The following is a 22,552-nucleotide window of genomic DNA, read 5'->3' as shown; positions in this document are numbered from 1 at the left end:
TTTGGATATCTCAGCCATTTCAAATCCGATTTTCATCGAATAAACTTTTGATACCCCTTAGAACTGCATGCTCTTTGACATCTCATAAAGTGGTTTCTGAATATCTCACAAAACGTTAAAAGCTAAATCTTCACCTCGACCAGAACTGTACACACCCTTTAATGTCTATACTTCTTCATTCATATGATTATGTTATAAACAGTGGAAAGATTACATGAAGAGTATTGACCATGTACACATGAAAATTGCAATATTATGTGCCCTTTCATTTTTGTTTTAATGGTGTGTGATGTGGAAGGGGGGGGGGGTGGGGGGTTAAGTTTTAGTTGGTTAAGTGGATGAAATTATATTTGAGTATTCAAGAAAGTTGATACCCTTTCACTTTTGACCTGACAGTGACCTTAGGTAACCCATCAGGAATATGTTTAATGAAGCCACGATAGATATATATGTCTAATACCTCTGCCAACTTTGTGTATTTATGTTCTTTCTTCCCTACCTTTTGGCATGCTCGTTATAAAGCAATACGGCACAGATCGAGAATTGATTTATGCAGTAGTCCAGGGCTTTAGGTTGATTTATGCATCCAAATCCACTTGCCTTGTTGAACAGTAACAACTTTCTGACAGTATTTTTCCCAAACACACATATTTATTTTCGTTCATGGTATAAATGACGTTGAGTGGCCAGGATTGATTTACTGACTCTTGTCGTTAAATTGCCAAGAAAGGGGGAAAATGTCAGAATTATGCTGGTGCTGTGCTTATTAAAGTGCAATGGCATTCGTATTCAAGTAGACTGATGAAATCAAACAAACAGTAATAGAAATAACATCAAAATGTACGGAAGAGAAGAAAGGTTATAGAATTTAAAAGTTTCACACTTGTTCACTGAACTGTAGTATTGATTGCTACTATGTGCAATACATGTAAGGAGATGATTTTATCACCTCACAACCATTGGTTTGTACAGAAAAAAAAATGACAAAAGCCATTTGTATGCTCCATGATTTAGCAACTACAAACCCATTTTCCTATAGTCATCTTTGCCAGGTGTACCACACAACAATGATTAGGTGGAAACAATACAAAATTAACTTTTGATTTCATTGAAAAGAGAAACAATATTAAGTGATTTTTTTTTTTGTCAGAGGGAGAGTTACGTAATATAATGCAAATACTGATCACTTTGGTGAGCAAAAAAGAGTAAAACATCAGGAATGTTGTAATTTTCTTATGTCATGTCTGATTTTGATGAGACTGCAACTGTTCTTCTTGCTGATTATTAGAGACAGTTTCAATGGGGAGTGTTACCACTTATGTGGCACTGTTCTACAATGTGTCCAGTTTGGAAATCTGAGGGCTGTGCATGGTTGTAATGCTAAAATGCATTGCCCCCCCAAAAAAAATGATCGACTAGATTTACCTTTTTGTACTCAGTTTTACCCGAGAGGGTAACGCTACAATAAACCATGTAATGAAAGGTTTAGTAGCATGCGAGTTTGATCATAGTAATGAATAACTTGGGTAGTCCGGGTAGTGACAGCATAATTTTGAAAATTCTTGATTTTTTCTTTTGGTCATCCATTTTGGCATTATTAGGCTACACATGTCTTCAGAAATCATTCTTTTTTTCTAAATTGAGCCACTCTCTGCACATTGTCAAAACAGTGCCTTTTAAAGTTTATTCGTATCATAATACACAACTAACTTGAGACTATTGGATAGATTTGTTTTATTCTTATTGTTTCAATGTTTCTTGTCATGACATGTGGTTGTATTCCAGTTTTGAGTTTGTGGACGTATCATCACTTTTGTTCAGTCATCCGTAGTTATACTTCATCAAAACAATGATTTTGATCCTGATATAGATGTTTGTAGAGGAATGTGTGCATGATCACATATGTCCAATGTCATATCATATATTATCTATTTTATCATACACTGTAAATCAAGTCAACCAGTATCTATGGAAAGACAAGTTGGATATCTCCATTCTAAGCACTTTATACTACTGTTCCTTTTACCTGATTCAAGAAAATGTAAAGTGAAAAAAGAGGGGAGGAAAAACAAAAAGCAAATTTAAACAAATATACTCGCAGACTTTCCGTAATGTGGATATACAGTTGTGATTTTAAAATGATGCGATTTACATTTGTGGACATCATTGTGCATGAATATCTTCTCTTTTTCTATTTCTTTGTCGATTTGTGGTGAGTTCATACAATAACTCACAATTTTTGGTAGGATTTGTCTTCAAGCATGTTAATATTATTCACTAAGCATGACAACTGTCCAAAACTAATGATTTTCCTTTTCTTAAAATGTTTTACATCCGAGTAGTATAGAATTTAAAAAATAAAGATTTACTGTTCAAGAGCATGATTTGAGTTACCTATCAAAGAATTGACTTCAGAGAAAATGAATAAAATAAATGGCATGCTATTTGTGAAACCATAATAGATGCCTAAATCTAATGGTAGGGAAGATGCTGTTGCTTTAGAACCTGAGGCCACACCTGATCGGTTAAAAGCATAACACTCAACTTTAGAAAGGTCCATATTGAGGACTAGCATTATTTAATTATGAAGGTATTGATTGATCTTTATAGCTGCAATTTCAACTCTATAGAATTTTTATGCCTCCGCAACGAAGTGGCCGGAGGCATTATGTTTTCGGGTCGTCCGTCCGTCCGTCCGTCCGTCCGTCCGTACGTCCGTCCGTCCGTACGTCCGTACGTCCGTACGTCCGTCCGTACGTCTGTCCGTCCCGTTTTGTTTTTGTCGATATCTCAAGAACCGTGTGGTGGTTTTACATCAAACTTGGTATGAGGGTATATCCTTGGGGGATAATACTTTGTGTGGATTTTAGGGTCACAGGGTCAAAGGTCAAAGGTCACAGGTTATTTTGTGAAAAAAAAATGTGAAATTTCATGTTTTTCTCCATATCTCGCAAATGGTTCAAGGTATCTTCATTGAACTTAGTATATATGCTTGTACCGATGGGCAGTGATTATCTAGGGAAGTTGGGGGTCATGGGTCAAAGGTCAGGGGGGTCAAAGGTCAAGGTCAACTCCTAAAAATATCACTACTTTCCTTAAAATGCAATATGTCTGAAGGGTTTTTTTTAAAACTTGGTGTATGGCATGTATTACCCAATATATATTTTGGGGGAAGTTTCTTGCCAAAAGGTCAAAGGTCAAAAGGTAAAAGGTCAAGTGAAAGTGCTAAATTGCACTTTTTTCTCCATATCTCGAAAGTAACTCAAGGTATCATCATGAAACTTACATATTTATGCATGTTCAACCTAACAGTGATTCTCTTTGGAACTGTGAGGTCAAAGGTCAAAGGCCAGGTTTAGATAATGCTATTTTCCCATTTGATACTGAAATTATACTTTTTCACAATACCTTGAAAATTACTCAATACATAAACTTATAAAAGGGTCAAAAATCAAGTATAAATCATAAGTTCCCCCAAATACCTGCACTCTGACATTTTAATCATTCATCCAATTGAACCTAGTTCTAGGAAAGTGAACATTCAACACATTTGTGGCAAACCTGTCATTTTAATATTTTGCCAATTGTGTGAAACTGTCATCACACATTGTCAAGACATTGTACTATAGACCTATTAGGAGAACCATGCATTATGGCGGAGGCATATCAGTAGCCGTAGCGATATATCTAGTTTTGATATGATACAGAAGTGTGTCTGTTCTACTAGGATTCTTTTGACTAAGTTTTTTTTTTCTTCAATTTATTATAATTTTTTTTTTCTGAGTAAAACTTTTTATGTATGAGTAGGAAGTCTGTGAAGGTTACAGCTGAGTGAGTTCATGGATATCTGCAGCTTTATGCTCAATTCATATTATGTGGTCAAGGGCCAGATTATAAATTATGTGCTGGTTCACTAAAGAATAGTTATAGTAGTTTAATAGAGGAAGGAACGTGATACAATTTGTGAAAGTTAGGACAGGATGGAAGGGTAAAACAGCAATGCCTTCTGTCTGTTTAGAATTTAAGCTAAAGACAGAACAACTAACTGTTTAGATGTCCCAGACATTGCAAATTGTGTGTGTATGTTTGTTGCATCATGTGGAAGTATGTGCCACGCCAACTGTTTGGGAGAGGAAACGTTTGGTGTGAAATTGCAGCCGAGCAGTTAGTGCCCACAATGTGTGACTCTTTGTGCAAGTTTCAAGAGGTCGCATAGTGCAGGAGGGGGATGTGGGAAGCCCATGGTAGTATGAAAGTCTGTTTGTCAAATCAAAATATTATTCAGAATGCCATTGCCGCCTCTCGGCCGTTTCCATCATTCGGTGTAATCCAGCAGGCAGCTACCGGCGACCCAGCCGAAAGAAGAATGGGAACTTTAAAGAAGGAAAACAGCAAACGGGCAAGAATGTGTCACAACGATTACCAGTCCAGATTCTAACTGGGAAGGGTATGGGAGGTAGGATGGGAAGGGGGGGGGGGGAAGGAAAGTTGAAAGGTAGAGGCGAAAGATTGACCCCCTCCTCCAACTCCACAAAATACAAACTGGTTGCTATGGTTTCTCTTATTTCAGTTGGGCCAAATTCCCAAAGTCCGATTCAATAGAGGGTGTACTCTTTTGCCCACTCTGTTTGGCCCATCTGTCCAGCCCTGTCAATAGAAAAAATATGTCTTACCTGCGAGATGGAAATGGCTCCTTTAAAAGTAATCTGCGAAACGTGTGTGCAGGGAGGGGTTACGGATGCAAATTGGCTGGTGGAAGAGGTTCAGCTCTCAGGGCTGCTTTCGAACATCACATTACAGACATGAGAGTGCTTCTGAGCACTCGCATGCTATCGCCGGTAGCGTGTAAAGTGTTTGTTCCTTTCTATAGAAATCACACAGAGGTGATGCGTTTTTATGACATAGTAAAAAAAAAGAAGGAAGAATAAATAAACCAGATAGAGATGTGAATAATTAACGCCATGAAAGCTTCTTGCGAGATGAAATACCGTCATGATCATGTCAGAGTAGCACATTGGTATATGAGAGGAGGAGAAGAGAGAAAGAGATAATGAAGAATGAAGGAGGGAGAGAAAGACAGAACGAGAGAGGAAGAGAAGAGGGTAGAAAAGACCAAGAAGTTGAGAGCTTGGCATGCAGAATATGGCCGCAGCCTGAAGCCCTCACATGAGACACGAACTGGGTTTTTGGAATGGCCATACTCGCTAAATAGGACGAGACATGTTTGTGTGTAAGTGCCACGATTTAGGATGATTTACGACGAGCATAAATGGTCCCAGCCTAATGCCTCCCAGACTATTTCGCTCCAAGGGAGAGCGGGGAGTACATGCCACCAAACTAGTGGGAGAGTCTGAATTGATATTTTATCGGCTCCAGTGGAGCTATATGGGGCAGATTTCTTGGTTTTTCCTTTGTCTACTTATTGCAGATGGCATATGCCATATATGTATGAGTATGTGTGTATATAGTAACATGTGTGTATGTGTGTGTGTGTTTATACTTGAGGGAGAAAGTTGGCGTACTGGAAAGAATGTATCACTTTTCAGAAATTTATGATGTTTATTATGCATGGCTTGCAGTCTGAAATAGTAGAAAATCAATCAGATTTTATGATGCATGTTACAATGTAATGTCAATGCACCGTTGCATGACTTGGGAGAAAAAAAAATCCTATCTGTAACATTGACACATTTTATTGCCTGGTGCTGCTACATTTTCATATCCTTGATATCTGGGGGGAAGCTCAGCCCTGACTTTGGCTGAAAGGGCAATCTTTCCCATGGGCAGAGGAAACAAAATAAATAAATTAAAAAAAGTGAATGTAACAGGATGACAGGAATTTTTACACACAGGAAGCATGCTTTGTTTACAAAAACATTTATGACATTGTGTTGAGTGAAACCATACAGAAAAACGAACAAAAGATTGGTATGTTGGGTTGCACAGCAGGTGGAGTGTAAAGAGAAAATACAAAAGAAATGTCAGGAATCCATGTAAGATTCATAAAACAGGTGAGAATGTCCACCTGATCAATCTTGTCAATTGCAAATGGAGGAATTTCTATTTTTTGGCTCATCATTAGTTCAAAATAAAAAAAGAAGAGAAAAAAAATAGCGGGATAATCATCTAATCATATTTTGAATCTTATAGTTACTTTGATCTGATTTTTTTTTTTCAATCTTACCCTCTGGATCAAATCCAAGCTACCATAATGAGACCTGACCCAATAATGCCAGGATTCCAGAGGGGGAGACACTGTGTGTAGGAGGAGGTTTAAACGCTGGTCACCCAGTGTCATATAAAACCCTCAAGCAGCTGAAAGGCTGGGCAGGAGCATGACTTTATCGTCAAAATCTCACCATTCGCTGTTCCCGAAAATATTTACAAGTTCATGAGAATCAAACAAGAGACACCGGGGAAATGGGTGACGGAAGGTAGAAAATGAGAAGAGAGAGAGAGAGAGAGAGAGAGAGAGAGAGAAAGCATATGTAGATGGAATAATATGATTTATATCCCAGTTCCTACACAGGGCTTTGTTTTTACCACGGGGCTGTGAACAGCATCAAAAATAAACATCACACTATGCTGACATCTTACATGCTTTACGCTACCAACTTTTCACTCACACCTTTCACCCCCCAAAAAACAAAACAAAACAGAACAAAACATAGAGGTATAAAATGGGAAGAGAGCAAAAAATGGAGCGGAAAGAAAGAGGAATGGAAGATGTACCTGCAATGTGTGCGGTGAAGAAATGCATGCCTCTACACAACACGCCACTGCAGCTTCAAAATCTGGATCTTGTGTACACACATAGAACACACACACATACACACATACACACTTGCACACACCCAGAGTTGAGTCCGGGAGTTCCGAAGTCGCCTGGCCAATGTTTGCAGAACCGTCTGTTTGCGGCACGATCCTTGCAGATACGAGGGATGGCCCTCCGATTGTGGAATTATATCGGTGCGGCGGAGCCGTCGAATGTCTTTGCAGAGTAACCGGGGATGTTTGCCCACTACTATCTTTGATGGCCCCTATTCTGGTCGTCTCTCATCCTAAATCGAACGTGGCTTGTTCAAAGTTAAACACCCACCATCACCCATCAAGCGTTTAACGTTTGACCCGAAATGATCTTTTCGGACAAAAGGCTTCCTTGAACGACACTTGACATCTTATCGACATCCAAATCGGGGCACTGTCCGTATCGTTCGGGCTTCGCAAAAACCCAACCTCAAGCCCACATTTTCTGATTCGCTCACAAAAGGGATGACTTTATATTCAATTAGACAAGTGGTGGCCCGATGTTTGATTTTGTCAATCAGACTAAAAAAGATACGGGAATGAACTGTGTTGAAGCATTTCCGTAGGTGTTCAGAAGAAAGGGCAGTAGACTGGAGATTAAACTAATAGATACATTTGGTATACCGCTCTCTGGGTAGATATTGCTTATTCTAATACTGCCTGGTTGCTGACAGTATTAACACACCAAGTACCTTGCCGACTTAGATATTATTAACATTAATTTATCTTTAAAAAATGGAAAAATCTAGACACTGTCATGGAGCAGCCAAAACATGCTATAATGAACCATATCATATCATTTTTTTTTTCATTCACATGAAGATTAACCTTGGATTGATGTTTGAAAATTGGCACTTTACATGAAATTATAAGGACTCTGATAAAGGTTAAGCACAGAATGTGGGAGGGAGTGATTTATGAGGCGCCAGTTCGATTAATGTTAAGAACCATGTGGAAACGAATAGACCATTTTTTATGCTGATCAAGTGTGGCCACGAGTTACCAAGCAATAGATTTTCCAATGGGGAAAAGAAGAATAGTGTTGGTGGTTTGCTCTTTCCAAGATGCACAGTGATATACCTTCTTTTTCATTCTTTTTTCTTCTTAGAGTAAATATTCTTAGTTTAAATGAGTTTTGTGTTGGGTCCAAACCTTGACAATGGCCTGGAGTAGCTAGACAAGTGTTGATATGTAGGGAATTGGTCTGTCTTAAACAAACATGGAAGGTACCATTTTGATGGCTAATGACTCATGGGGCAGCTGTGTGGTAGTGGTGGTGGAGGAAGAATTGGGTTCTCTGATTTTTCTTTAATTTTGCCATGGATCAAAGAGATGATGTCATTACAATAAAATAGCAGAAGACTCTGCTACTGATGCTCCCTAATTAAATCCCTGCTCAAATCACACCACCAAGGGTTACCATTGGATATAGTCCTCTTCTTTTTTTTTTTTGGGGGGGGGGAGGGGGGGGGGGGGCAGAGACACTGGATATTGAAATCTCCACTATCCAGTTTAAATGAATCATAGTAAAACCTGTTGAAGGGAAGTGGAGGGAAAAAAGGGATGAAGAAGAATAGGGAGGGGATTAAAAAAAAGGAGGTACTTAAATGTGTCAGACAAGGTTGCTAGTGGCGGCTTAATTACATCTTCTGTGACAAGCTGTGCATCTGACAAAGGGCCCACCAGTCAGTGACAAGTGATTTTCTTGAACACTCTCACCACCAACCCCCCCCCCCACCCCCTCCCCCTTTGCATGAGTGCCATTATTAACCCATCCCCTATATTAGAGGTTCAATTCCCATGTATAGTTGATCCACCAGAGCTCCGTGCGTAATGGATTAACTGTGAGTAGACTTGAACAAGGTTGCCTCTTTGTTGTTCTTCTCCCTATTGAGGGTTGAAGATTTCTATTAGAGTGGGGTTGGATCCTTCATTTGTGGACCAATTATCAACATCCAAGCTGTAAACTGTTGAAGGAGGTATGAAATAAAGGCACATTGTTGTTAGCTATCCAGTCCCAGGCCTCCTTTATTGCATGGAGAGGACTTAGTCCCGGTCTAAGACCACTTGTCCAGGACCTGCCCGCAAGAGAAAGTGGGAAGGAAGTGGAGGGGAGTGTTTAATTGCCCCAGAGACAAAAGGGAATTATCACCGCACTATAATTTGAGCCCAAGAGAAACCGAATCGAGAGCTAGTAGTTGAAGAATAGATGGATTTTCTCTGATGAGGTTCTGTGGCAAGTCTGTTCAAGAGGGGAGAGAAGAATCCGAGTGGTGTTCCCTACTGGTGGTAGATAAATAGATAATGTCCCTCTTCAGAAATGGTCAAAGATGATGTAAGCCGACTTGGGAGGGCCATAAGGGATGGCTGAACAAACAGAAAAATGGACAATCTGGCAAGAGGGCTGTCATTCAATCAAAGAAAGTTGGCAGATATACATGTATACATTGAATAAAGACATTTCTATCCTAAGATGTTTCTCTGTAGAATTTTTACATATCCCCACATATTTGACAATGAAGAACTATGGATAAGCTAATTCTAAACTGTAAGTGAGCATCTGTATACTGTTATTACAATCTTATGTTTGATAATATTGCTGATGATAATTGTTGAAAAGTCATTAAATATGATGATGGTAATGATTATAATAATGATAGTGTTGCTCATAATATCGATAATGTTGATAATTTTATTTCATTTTCTTATCTCTTTTACTGCCAGTGGGCTGTACTGTAAAAGGAGTGGAAAGTTGAGTTACATATTACACACACACACATGCACACAAACATAGCATATGTCCGTAGAAAACTGCAACAGGAACTTACTGTAGATGTTTAAAATTGAAGTCACATGGGGTGGGGAATGACAACAAAACAAAGACATTGAAAGAGAGGCATATACACGAGCTGTCAGTGGCTGCTTTTGTAAAAACCAGCATGCGCTGTAAGAGGCTTACGGAAATCCCTTGAAGGGGAATTACTCCGAAGAAGATCAGAACTGTTGGTTACCCCTTTTTTCGAGAGCCCAGATGCAATAGATCAGTTGGTCCCTTTTGTCCAGTGTGCAAGCACATAACAGTTCATTATTTTTATATTTCTTGGCTTGCTGTTCAAGAAGAAGATGTCGCAATTGATATTATTATCATTATCATTATTTTTAGTCCATCAACTCTAGGAGGTTTCTGACATGCCTTCCAGAAGGTATCGGTAGCAAAGAGGATGGACATTGAATATGATAACTTGTCACTTGACTCTATGACATCTAGAAGCATGTCAACACACAATATACTGTACCTTTAAATTTTGTTTTGGAAAATGGTTTGAATACAAATTTGACAGGTTCATAATGAAGGGTGCAAATGCTCTTCAATAAGTCCTGTGAAAGAGCACTCTTCAACATATTCTCCGAAGAAGTTACGTTGTGATCTCTGCCGTTTCGGAAGTTCTCAAGGGCTGGGGATTGACAGATTTTTACTTGAAGTGAGAGGGATTGAAAAAAAAATAAACAAACAAAACTAACAAACAAACAAGTAAACAAACAAGCAAGCAAACAAACAATAAACATACAAACAAACAAGCAAACAAACAATAAACATACATATATACTAGCTCTGACAGGGGGCATTTTATGCCAAGAAGGGAAAAGATTCATGTGTCAGAAGTTTGAGAGATGGGAGAGTGAATTTTAAAAATACGAGCATTGCACTGAAGATTCAAATCACCATTAATCTCTACAATTGCCTTGTTACTGCATTCTTGTTCCGTGTTTATTACCAGCATGCTAAGCTTTAACGAGTGTTAGGTAATTCAATCAGAGAGAAAGAGAGAGAGAGTAAAAAGAGAGAGAGGGAGAGTGAGAAAGGAGTGGGCAAATCAAGATGACCAGTTGAGTGAAACTATACTGAATGCCATCAGCGAGAATCTCCCATAAGGGGAAGATAAAGACGTGGCGGTTGTTTCCAACCAGAAGCCAGAATGACTTTTTAAAAGGCCACCACTCCAATCTCTCTTGTACGAGGGTGGAAAATCCTCGACTCTTTAGATGTTCGCAACAAAGAGCAACTTCCCTCACTCCAGAGCGCCCAATCCCCCTTAGTCCCACGCACAATGGCGCAGATAACTACTCTCCTATTCATGGACCCTTCCACCATTCTTCTCCCTCATGTAATGCCATGTCCACTGAATAGAAGCCACCTGAATGGTTTAATTTAAGGAGAGCTACTTAACTAGTCTTTCAGTCCCAGACCACCTTTCCCCACTGCACAAAATGGCCGAGACATTCTTAGTTTGTGTGTGTGAAACTACGCAAGAGAAGAGATTTGAATTGATTGACAAATACACCTCCAGAGAAAATATTCCTCTTGTTCTAAATATGATGCATGCATTGAATTTGAATCTGGAGGTGTTCGTCGTCAAAGGGAATGCAAAATCTATTTCATAACAGTGACAAGCAGACAAAGAGCCAAATATGAAATTCATTGAATCATGACAGAGTTAATGGGACGTTAAGATGTCATACTGTCGACAGATGAGCATGAGATTGCCAGGATTCTTTGCAGGCGGAAGCCATTACAGAATAGTCAAAGAGGCAGTTCTCTGGAGGCTGATCAGCAGGAAAAGGTCTGGCAAGGAGGCTGGGGCGATGTGCTAGGTCTCCCTTCTCTCAGTGGTCTTCAAAGGACTTGCCCTCCAGAACGTCTCACCATGGTTTCGCCCACAGAGACACTGCGGAGAATCTCCCCATTGTTTGCGGAATGTTGTTTTTTTTTCTCTCGCGGCGCTGCCCGACAAGAATGGGTGGTGACCCCGAGATTTGCAAAGGCGGTTACAAGACGGCAGAGAATGGAATCTTCGATGCACAAAAGGGCGGTTTACGATCGGCGAACCGTCTCTTCTCTGGACTTGAGCGCCCCTTAATAGGGGCCCTTCATGGTGTGCCCCCGCGAGTGTGTTTTTTCATTCCATTAGACGCAGTGAAGGATCGCACAAATCACCCAGTGTTATCGCTTGATAAAGATGCTACCAATTGCTCCCCATCTTCATCTGCGAGCGGCGCGCTCGGATGGGAATTGGGGAGAAAATTGCTCCTGCCAAATGCATTCTAAATGTGAGCATCAATTATGATGCAAGGGGTCCATTATTTTCCTTTCAAAATGAAATCATGTTACCAGGCATGAAGTCTGAATCATCGGATCATCATTTAAAAATGAGAAAGGTGCTAATGCAGAAAAAGAAAAACAAACAACAACAGCAGCTGCTAAAAACAAGACAAAACAAAACAAAAGAAAAATCTTCCAAGTCCATCTATATTCATAAAGACTGCCTCTTTAAACCTATTTAACAAATATTAATTTGTGACTATAAACTTTTACAGTTTGATGTGTTGTAGCATCAAGTAGACTGTTTATTTTATCTCAAGTAGATTTGCACCCGCAATCTTCAATTAGTCTTCATAGATTTACAACATACATGGAATTAAACCAGCATACTTTGATGCAAGAGGTATGGACCTACTGAACATTTGTTACTTTTGTATTTTCCAAAAGAAAATAAAGAGTTGTGTGTTAGGCTACCATGATACACATCTCACTAGTTTGTAGTCTTTTTCTTAGGTACCATGTTTACAGCAACCCAAGAAGAATGTGAGCAAATTCCCATCAATCATATTCCCTTTTGGTAGTTTAGCAACAATTTTTTTCCCTCTGTATGCTTTATACATGGTGGCGTTTCTGCCCAATGGCCGGAATGCGCTGCATCTTGAAATGGACAAACAACACCTGCCTCTGTATGACAGGACTGCCCTCTGGTTGGCTGGCCGTTTACGTTCCGTCCTTCCGCCAGCCGGAGCCTAAAATGCATACGAAGTTAATCTGCTCGCGGGGAAGATGAACAAGTGGCACGTACAATAGTGTAAACGGTATCAACCGTGTGGCATGAAACGGCACAGAACAGTGTGCTTTCACAGCGTAAATATGCTCAAAATGTTGAAGGAAATCAAGAGTTGGGCACACTGACTGCATTCGCAAGAATGCAGTAAATTAAATATGCAGTATGAAGTATTTTCATGTGTTTGTATAAGTGAACGTGATTTACAGCTTTGCAGATAAAGTCGCTTGTAAACATTGTGAGTAATACTTGTAAGTGGTAACTCTGAATTTAAAGCTGCTGATTAGAAAGAAAATTAAGAAGAACTCTCCCTCGAATTTAGGAACAAAAAATGTAAAGGACGAATTCTTTCTTCAATTGTATCATCATCACCACTCATGAAGTGCCAGATACAAAAAATTAGATGCATTCATGGCCATTTTGTCAAGATATATAAATGAGTTTCCTCATGACGTAAACATACAAATGTACAGCAACCTGTATGGATGAGCAGCACATGTCTTTGATTTTGCTGCAGTTCACTTCATATGTGTGCAGATGTTATTGATCAGTCAACCTGCGCACTAAATGACAATGTTTCGTCTCGATGGCGCCCCTGATTGCGTTGAGCGCTGGACGATCGCTCGCAGATTGACGAGCGCTGGCGATGCCCAGCAAGTCATCTGGAATCGTCCACTCAACCGAGCGAGCCGAAAAGTGGATCTGTTCTCCGTCAGGTTCAAAGGGGATTGAAATTTGATTTGGTGTCATGACCAACCATTGATTGCGAGCTGGGGCATCTGGGTGTATGGAAAGCCGTCTGTGCCATAATTTTGCCCTCTGTTTTCAAATGATCACTGGAGCATATCTTCTAAAGCGATCTTTGCTGAATAATTCTGCTTGGACATTATAACCCTATGAAGGGATGTCATCCTTTTCTCAAGTGTGAAGACACTGAGTATACCTCATGCGTTCATGTTTCTGATGTGAAGTGTAAATTAAGGGAAAGCTTTTAGTAGGAATGTTCGGAGAGAACCTGTTTAATGGTCTCCCTCCTTTTTAGAATGACCCCACCCCCCCCCCCCCCCCCCACCCCCACCTCCATCTTTTACCTGTCTTTCTAATTGGCTTTCGGCTGAAAGGTACCGGAGAAAATTAGCTGCCGGGGAGAGCTGATGACAATTGACTCCCACGAAAAACTGCCATTTTCCACTTTCACCTGAGGCCCAGTTTGATTAAACGAATCGCAGTGAAATTCTCACGTCTCGTCTCTTGTCTCTCCTACTGTCATCTCTCAGTCCGAGCCATACTCATCCCTTGAGATATATCTTTCTCTCCTTCTGTCTTTCTCTCTCTCTTTCCCTGTCTCTTCATCTCTCCATCTGTCTGTGTCTGTCTGTCTGTCTCAGCCCCTGTACTGGTCTTCTTCAACACTTTAGATGTGATTTTATATGTCTGTCTGTCTGTATGTATGTATGTATGTCTGCTCGCGTCGCTCTCAACACTCATAGTTTGTATTTTGTTCGTTAAATATTACACTCTATCAGATAGGCCCCTACATATATTTCTTTTCCTGATATATCCAACTATAAATGTAAATGTAGTTATGCAAATGTAAATGTAAATGCAAGATGTAGGCCTATTTGATTTTAATTCCAAAATCTGTCTTGACTAGTTTCAGCTAGCGACATCTTGCAAAGAGAGAGAGAGAGACACACACACACGTACAAAAAAAAAAAAAACTATTTGAAATAGGATACGATGTGGCAATAATTATAACTTGGACAAGACTAAATAAGAATATAAAGCTTGCACGCTTACAAACATGTGCCTCACTACCATCACCTCAAATTTATGATGACCAAAAGTGATTCTATTGCGTAATACTCGTGAGATATTACGTCAGGAGAGAGCCCGCCATGTGTGCATGCGCAGTAGAACCAATACGTCATCGTGCATGCTGAGATTCGGACGGAGGATTTTATCCCTCCGTTTTTTCTGGCATTTTTCTTCGGATTTTGCCTATCTAGTGAATGTGTTTTGGGGTAAAATTGCTCCAAGACACTAGAACTGTACCCTGCTATTGGGCAGACAAAACAGTTTTCGAGCATCGAAAGCAGTTTCGAGTATCAAATCATGGATTCATCGGTTTCGCCGATCTCGGTGAAAGAGAAATTTCGCGCTGCCGCTCCACGTGAGCCCACGGCAGCTTCACACGCCGCCACGGGCGGACAACCAGCCGCCGCACAGGGGAAGCTCACAGAGCTGTGTGCCCCTACGGCTACACAAGATGGCGGGAAATCGAAACCTGCTCAGCGCACAGCGCAAGTAAAGAAGAGCAAACCTACAAATCCGGCAAAAACCCAGTCATCGACAAGCTCCGATGTGAACACTAGACTGAGTAAATTGGAAGACTTGCTGGAGTCAGTTATTCAGCGATTACCGGCGGAAAATCGTACTGCAAACTCTACAGGAGTATTGCATACGTCTGCAGTTACACCGCAGCCACGGGCTGCACACACTACCGATGATACGTATTCACATACGAGTACACAGCAGCCATACAGTGGCGAGCATTGTGAATACACGGGCGCCGGTATGGGGCAAACGCATTCAATCGCGGATGACGAGGAATGCTACCCAATCATGCCAGACGAAGTTCCACATATTGCGGCGAAGTTCGCAGTGAACGCAGATATCGGGGAACCGATAGAGGAAGAAATTGCTCAGTCAGCTACATATTTGCTCACACATCAACTGGAAAACAAAGCACTAGAGGAGACAGCAGCTAAATATGCTCTGCCCAGTAACTGCCAAGCTATGGATTCCCCAAAAGTGAACCCCTTCATTTGGGACAATCTTCCGACACATACAAAGTCAAGAGACTTGAAACTACAAAAAATTCAGAAATCAATGACAAAGGGCATTAATGCCTTTGTCCGTTCACTTCCATCGGGCAACATCACGGACCCACAACAAGATGCGCTGGCCCTACTTTGCAGTTCTTCTTTTGAGTTGAATTGCTTACGACGTGAGCTAATCAAACCAGACCTAGACTCAAGATGTGCCAGGCTGTGCAAGCCAGAGAATATGGTTGGTACTACCAACAAACTACTGTTTGGCGACAACCTCAGCAAGAAGGTTAAGGACCTTATGGAAGAACAGAAAGTTACGGCAGGGGTGATGAAGGGACAAAGAAAGAGCTACTCAAGCCCACATCCCTACAGGGGATTTAGGCCCTCGCCGGGGTTCGCTAGTGCTACCCACCGAAGCTACAAGGAAGCAGGCTGGTCCAGATCTCGTGCCCCTGCCACTGCGACTCGGCCTTTTTCTGGTACTGGTGACCGGCCTTTTTTAGAGCGGAACCCGAGGCAGTACCGCCAGAGCCAAGCACAAGGCAACAAGAAGCCACTGCCTCCAGCGCCTCACACACAACGGAAACGCTAAGCCTTACAGAGGTGAGAGATGAAATAACTCTAGAAACCCCACATGATTCTCCCAAAGTTGGAGGTCGACTGTATGCCTTTCAGGATAATTGGCGAGCTGTTACATCTGACCCATCTATTTTAGAGGTCATAAATGGTTACAAACTAGAATTTGCGGCCACGTTGCCACCATCCAGAAACAAACCCCCAAGAAGCTACAGGCTTTCTGAAACTGATAGAAGAGCTCTATCTATTGAGATTAACAAACTGTCTGAAAAGGGGGTCATTGAAAAATGCTCCAGAGAAACAGGAGACTTTGTCTCTAATATTTTCTCAAGACCTAAGAAAAATGGAGGTACACGCCTCATACTAGATTTAACAGATCTGAATAAGTATTTACCTTACCAACATTTCAAAATGGAAAATATCCATACTGCCTCACAGCTCTTGTCAAGAAATGCCTACATGGCATCAGTCGACCTCCAGGATGCATATTATGCAGTCCCAATCCACCCATCTCACAGAAAATTCTTCAAATTTATTTGGGAAGGCCAGTATTGGCAATATAAGGCCCTGCCTAATGGCTTGAGCACTGCTCCTCGATTATTCACGAAATTGTTGAAACCTCTCTTGGCAATGTTAAGGCAGCAAGGCCACACTGTGGTTTGTTATCTAGATGATACACTCATTATTGGGGACACAGTAGAACAGACAAAGAACTCTGTTAAAGCAGTCACTCAGGGCTTCGAAAGCCTAGGATTTCTAGTACACCCAGACAAGTCTGTACTACAGCCACAAAAAGTGATCCAATTTTTGGGCTTTATCTTGAACTCGGAAGACATGACTCTTCGATTGCCAGAGGCAAAAATGCATGAAATTAAGATGCTCTGCTCAGAGCTCAGATTAAGCTCGAGCACTACAATTAGGCAAGTTGCCAAAGTGATCGGAAAGCTGGTGGCAGCCTCGCCAGCAGTCCAGTATGGGCCTTTGTTTTATAGGGCCACAGAGAAAGAGAAAGTTGTTGCCTTAAGATTGCACAGAGGTCACTTTGACAGGAGAATGTCGTTATCACATGAATCTAAACAAGAACTCAATTGGTGGGTTTCCAATGTCCAGTCGGCATTCATGCCACTAAGAAGACCCAATCCGTCTGTTGAAATTCGTACAGACGCAAGTGGTAGTGGTTGGGGTGCCACTGACCTACACAATTCCACAGGGGGTAGGTGGAATGAAGAAGAGTTAAGATATGTCAAAGACAGTAAGATAAATTATCTTGAACTACTAGCCGTAAAATTTGGGCTGCAATCACTATGTAGTAGAGCTAACGATGAGCACATTCTCATCCGCACGGATAACACCACTGCAGTTTCCTACATAAACAACATGGGAGGAATGAAATCAGTGGAATGTAATAACATTACGAGAGACATTTGGATGTGGTGTATTGATCACAATGTGTGGATAACGGCATCACATTTACCAGGCAAACTAAACGAAGAAGCAGATCGCTTGTCTAGAAAGTTTGATGACAGGACAGAATGGATGCTTGACAGGGACATTTTTCAATCCATCACTGCTAGATTTGGAGAACCTGAAATTGATTTATTCGCATCTAGACTGAATAAGCAAGTACAGAATTATGTTTCATGGTTACCTGACCCAGAAGCAGTGTCAGTCGATGCATTCACTCTCAATTGGAATGGATTGAAATTCTACGCATTTCCCCCATTTTGTCTGATTGCAAAATGCCTGCAAAAAATAAGGGAGGATAATGCAGATGGAATAATCATTGTACCCAACTGGCCCAGTCAAGCATGGTTTCCCCTCTTGCGAGAAATGACAATTGGGAAACCTATGTTGCTTCACAGGAGCAAGACACTCCTAACACTCCCAAATTTGAACACACCACATCCCTTACATGCAACTCTTGATCTTATTTGTTGCAGGCTATGTGCACACCACTAGAGCACCAAGGAATTTCGAGGGACATCATTAACATCATGGCTGCTTCTTGGAGAGATTCCACCAAGGCGCAATACAATATCTACATTAAAAAATGGTACCAGTTTTGCCGTGAGAACAATATCGACTGCTACTATGCAGATGTTACGGATGTCCTCAAATTCCTCAGTAAACTCTATCATGTGGAACATGCAGCTTACAGCACCATAAACCAAGCTCGCAGTGCTTTATCATCTTTCTTGACACTAACTGACGCTTCATGTACAGTTGGTACACATCCCTTAGTCTGTCGGTTCCTGAAAGGAGTTTTTCACCTTCGGACTCCCTTGCCCAGATACAAAGAAATCTGGGATGTTGGTCCTGTTTTTAGATTGTTGCGTATTATGTCACCAGCAAAGTCGCTGTCTCTGAAGAAATTAACATTAAAACTGTGCATGATCATTGCTTTGACTTCAGCGCAAAGGATTCAGTCTCTGAAATTCATGGATCTTGATCATTTACAATTGAGAAACAGTTCAATTACTTTTCACTTTGAAAAACTGATCAAACAGAACCGACCAGGGAATGTTGGGTTTTCGGTTACCCTGGAATCTTATCCTCCAGACAGACGCCTGTGCGTAGTAAGGTACCTCAGAGAGTATATCGAGAGAACAAGTATGCTCAGGGGGGATGAACGACAGCTATTCATCAGCTACAAGAAACCCCACAAAAGGGTATCATCACAAACTATTGCTCGTTGGCTGAAGGAAGTGCTTACATCAGCAGGTATCAACACTGATAAGTACAAAGCGCATAGCACTCGAGCAGCATCAATTTCAGCCGCGACCAGGGGTGATGTACCAGTGACTGCAGTACTTGAACAGGCTGGATGGTCAAACGAACGAACGTTTCGACGTTTCTACAATAAGCCAAAAGACGCCAAAATGAGCTTTTCGCAGGCTGTCACTCGTGTAGCAGAATACTAATGACCTCTTGGTAGGTGCTTCAGTTATTCACATAACTTATGTTATGTCTGGGGGAAAAATGTATCGTCACAGGCTTTAAAGTCTCCTGACGTAATATCTCACGAGTATTACGCAATAGAATAGAAAGATTAAACGAGAACTTACCTGTTCGAAGCTTTAATCTCGATTCTATTAAGTAATAGGAGGGTGATATTACGTCCCCTCCACACCCACCCTGCGGTTCTAACAGGAGTGTAAGTCGGCATTGTTTCGAACAGGATTGCAAGTTCCCGTTATCTTTCATCTAGTGACAATCCATTTTTCACTCTTCGAAAATTGGTTCTACTGCGCATGCACACATGGCGGGCTCTCTCCTGACGTAATATCACCCTCCTATTACTTAATAGAATCGAGATTAAAGCTTCGAACAGGTAAGTTCTCGTTTAATCTTTCTATTATTATATCATTTCATTGAAAGTGCGAAACAACAATTTGAAATTGTTTCACAGAAAGAAGGATAAATATGCTTGTCTTTTTTTTGTGGGTAACCACCAGTTATTCCAGGTACACACACAATCGTATCTTTCGATGATGAATGAATGATCATCTATCTTTGAATCCTTGGGTAATGCGATATGCTGGTTAGGACACTTGTTTTGCCTCTGTCTGCATTGATGGTATCATATGGGCCTCAACCTTTGTGGCTTAACATTTTATTGACCATATGCTGGTCACTTTCATTTCCAGCTGGACATGGTGGGCAGGTTATGTTGCCACTGACCGTTAGACATGTACTTTGCTTTCAAGAGTGCAGTTATGTAGGAGAAAATAAAAATATATACATAATCAGCGGTGACTATGTAGTGACTTGTGGTATGGTCAGCTGGCCAGACAACTCTTGGGTTGAGTGACCGACTTGGCAGTGTTGATATATGTAGGCTGTAAGTGAAATCAACATGCTGGTATGTGCGCAATGCTGCCACTACTCGTGTGACTGATGGCGCAACATATTCTACCGCACAGGTCATGTCAATACACTTTTCCTTCTTTACTGCATGTTTTATAGGGGAGCCAGATGCATGAAGTGGGAAGTAAAACATGCTAAGTAGCGCTCGCCTCCTATGGGGACCGCCAGTTTGTCTCCTGAGAAATATAAGCAAGAGAAATATTACAGAAAAGGACCATATCACATGATGTTTTTTATGTGATTTCAATGAATTGATAAAAAATCTGAAAATAGACATGCTTTTTTGCGATGTATGTATTAGGCCCCTTTTCAACTTTACATTGCATGTCATTGACTTGATGAGAATCTGTATAAAAAATATTGCTGAATCTTTTTGTTTTGATAATAATCATTGCTTGAAGAAACATGTTAAATGTAGGCCTACATTCCAAATGTTTAATATGAAAAGATATCAAAATGTATAAAGACTGAGCTGAGAGATAGTAAGATATAGAAGAAAGAACAGTGTGTGTGAGGAGCACATGCTTTTTGTGTAAGTTTAAAGCTTCGAAATTCACACAGTATGCTAATTCCTGCATACCTCTGCAATGTATTGTTTAAACAGCTGGATAATTAGTCAGCAATGAAAGCACCATTAGGGCCTCAAATTGTGCCAAAATTGAGCGGAGTGCCCCAAGTTTCTCTCTCCGCCTCATCCTCCCGTTCATCCAATCAGCCATCTTCGTTCTTTCGCCCTTCGCCCGTCTTTCGTCAGCGGGTACCGGAGACTTGAGATGAGAGACTCGAACTGCAAGTTTTCTGTCACAACCAACCCATCTCGCGCAATTATCGAGTTAATATCCATCGCGGCCCGCGGGCACTGCGCGTCCAGAAAACCCCCCCGCGTGTCAAGCAACAGCAGAGGGATATGGCATGGCGCCATCGCAGGCAGGATTCAATATGCCACGTGTCGCCCCAAATTCCCGTGCCCATGCAAATATTATGCTAATAAAGTGTCATTAGGGCTGCTGCCAGAGACTACATACCGCCGGTTGCCGCTCCGAGAGAGGCAAAATGTAAAGGAAACAGTAGCCACAATCTTTTTTTTTTTTGGGGGGGGGGTTGAGGTTGGGATGGACGGACGAGGATTCTGTAGTATTTCTCATGCCCTGGAGTTACAGGCGAGCACTTACATAGAATAAGAGATACATCGCGATAGGATATGACTTGAGACAGCCGAATATATATATCTGATGGGTTGCCGATGACGACGATGACTCACTAGAAACATCTTTGCTTTTTTTTTGACGGTGGCTAATATATTGTTAGTGTTGGTCCTGCTAGTTATATTATTGTCTTCGATGTCAGGTTTTGAGGGAACCTCGGGGCGAGAGAGACAGATAGCGCAAATTCCTCTCGTCCGCACAAAGCAGTCGGATGCAAAACCTCGGGGCAGTTTTCCCATTCCCCTGCATTAATCCTGCCATAAAGTGAGTTTATGTTACCTCTGCCACTGTGTCTCTTTCCTCTGCTTTGTCTTTTTAATTCCCGGGGAAAGCAGAAAGAAATTATGCATTTTCGGCCCAAATCAACTGTCAGGCGAAAGTGTGAAAATCTCACCCAAATTAGCAGTATCGGGTTTCCCTCGCCGCAAGTTATGAATACCAACAACGGCCCGCACTGATTTTTGGGGAAATGAAAATAAATCTGTTCCTCAGGCACAAAAAAGAGATACCACAAGTATTGAGATAATAAAGAGAACAGAGAAAGTGAGCTGGAGAAAGTGAGAAAGAAAAGAGAGAGAGAAAAAAAAAGTATTTCTCTGCAAAGGCAGGAACAAATTATCACCCTACACCTTCAACCATTTTTGCTCCATTACGGGTAAACAAGATTTACTGAATTTGTTATAAGATTGCATAATCATGTGGGCTTTAAATATGCATGTATGTAAACAATAACAAAAAAAAACCCTTCTCTCCACTGAACTGAAATCAGAAAAACAGTAGGAGTGCTACATAAATCCCTAATCTCATTAGCTGTTTGTTGGGCCAGACTACTCATCAGCCATGGATTTGTTAATCGTTGCATTGATTTTTTTTCTTTCTCATTCCTGTCCACGGTCAGATGCAGCATACATAAACCACAATGGTGGTGTAGGACTATGTACTGGTGGATGAGGCAGCGTTTTCCACATATATGCAAATGTTATTACCTCCACCGATCTAATAGGACATAATTACTTTGCCTCTACCCATGTCTCTCTCTCTCTCTCTCTCTCTCTTCCTCTATATCTCTCTCTTTTATCTCTTTCTCTCTTTCCACATATATTCTTCTATCTCTCTATGTATTCCTCTCTCTATATATCTCTCTCTTTCTATCTCTTTCTCTGTCTTTTTCTCTCTCTTGTTCTCTTTCTTCTTCGGTGGTCTGAGCAATGAGTCAGTGAGTCGTGATCACCATGTGGTCTTCTACGTATGTGTAATTTGCTTTTAAGCATGAAAAAAAAAAAGACCAGACCCCAAGAAATTGCGCTTTTGTACTTAGCATCCTCTCTGGTGTGTTCTGCAAAGAAGAAAAGAGTAATAATCATGGGAGAAATGA

The 22,552-nt window shown here is 41.1% G+C and overlaps 2 protein-coding genes across 2 annotated transcripts in view; both read left to right on the top strand.

Annotated features, from left to right (window-relative positions):
* Positions 1 to 22,552, top strand: part of LOC139743620 (ephrin type-B receptor 2-like) — a 100,859-nt gene that overhangs the window by 14,606 nt on the left and 63,701 nt on the right. The window lies entirely within an intron of this gene.
* LOC139743619 (uncharacterized) lies at positions 14,627 to 18,309 on the top strand. The gene is made up of 2 exons (XM_071654095.1): positions 14,627 to 16,132; positions 18,046 to 18,309. The coding sequence occupies exon 1, from the start codon at positions 14,811 to 14,813 to the stop codon at positions 16,119 to 16,121; it is 1,311 nt and encodes a 436-aa protein (XP_071510196.1). The 5' UTR covers positions 14,627 to 14,810; the 3' UTR covers positions 16,122 to 16,132; positions 18,046 to 18,309.

The sequence above is a fragment of the Diadema antillarum genome, unplaced genomic scaffold, assembly GCF_040938485.1.
Source record: "Diadema antillarum isolate AM-2024a unplaced genomic scaffold, OU_Dant_1.0 seq00001098_RagTag, whole genome shotgun sequence".
Classification (NCBI taxonomy): Eukaryota; Metazoa; Echinodermata; class Echinoidea; order Diadematoida; family Diadematidae; genus Diadema; species Diadema antillarum.
The sequence above is the reverse complement of the archived record's forward strand: the minus strand, read 5'-3'. Positions and strand labels throughout refer to the sequence as shown.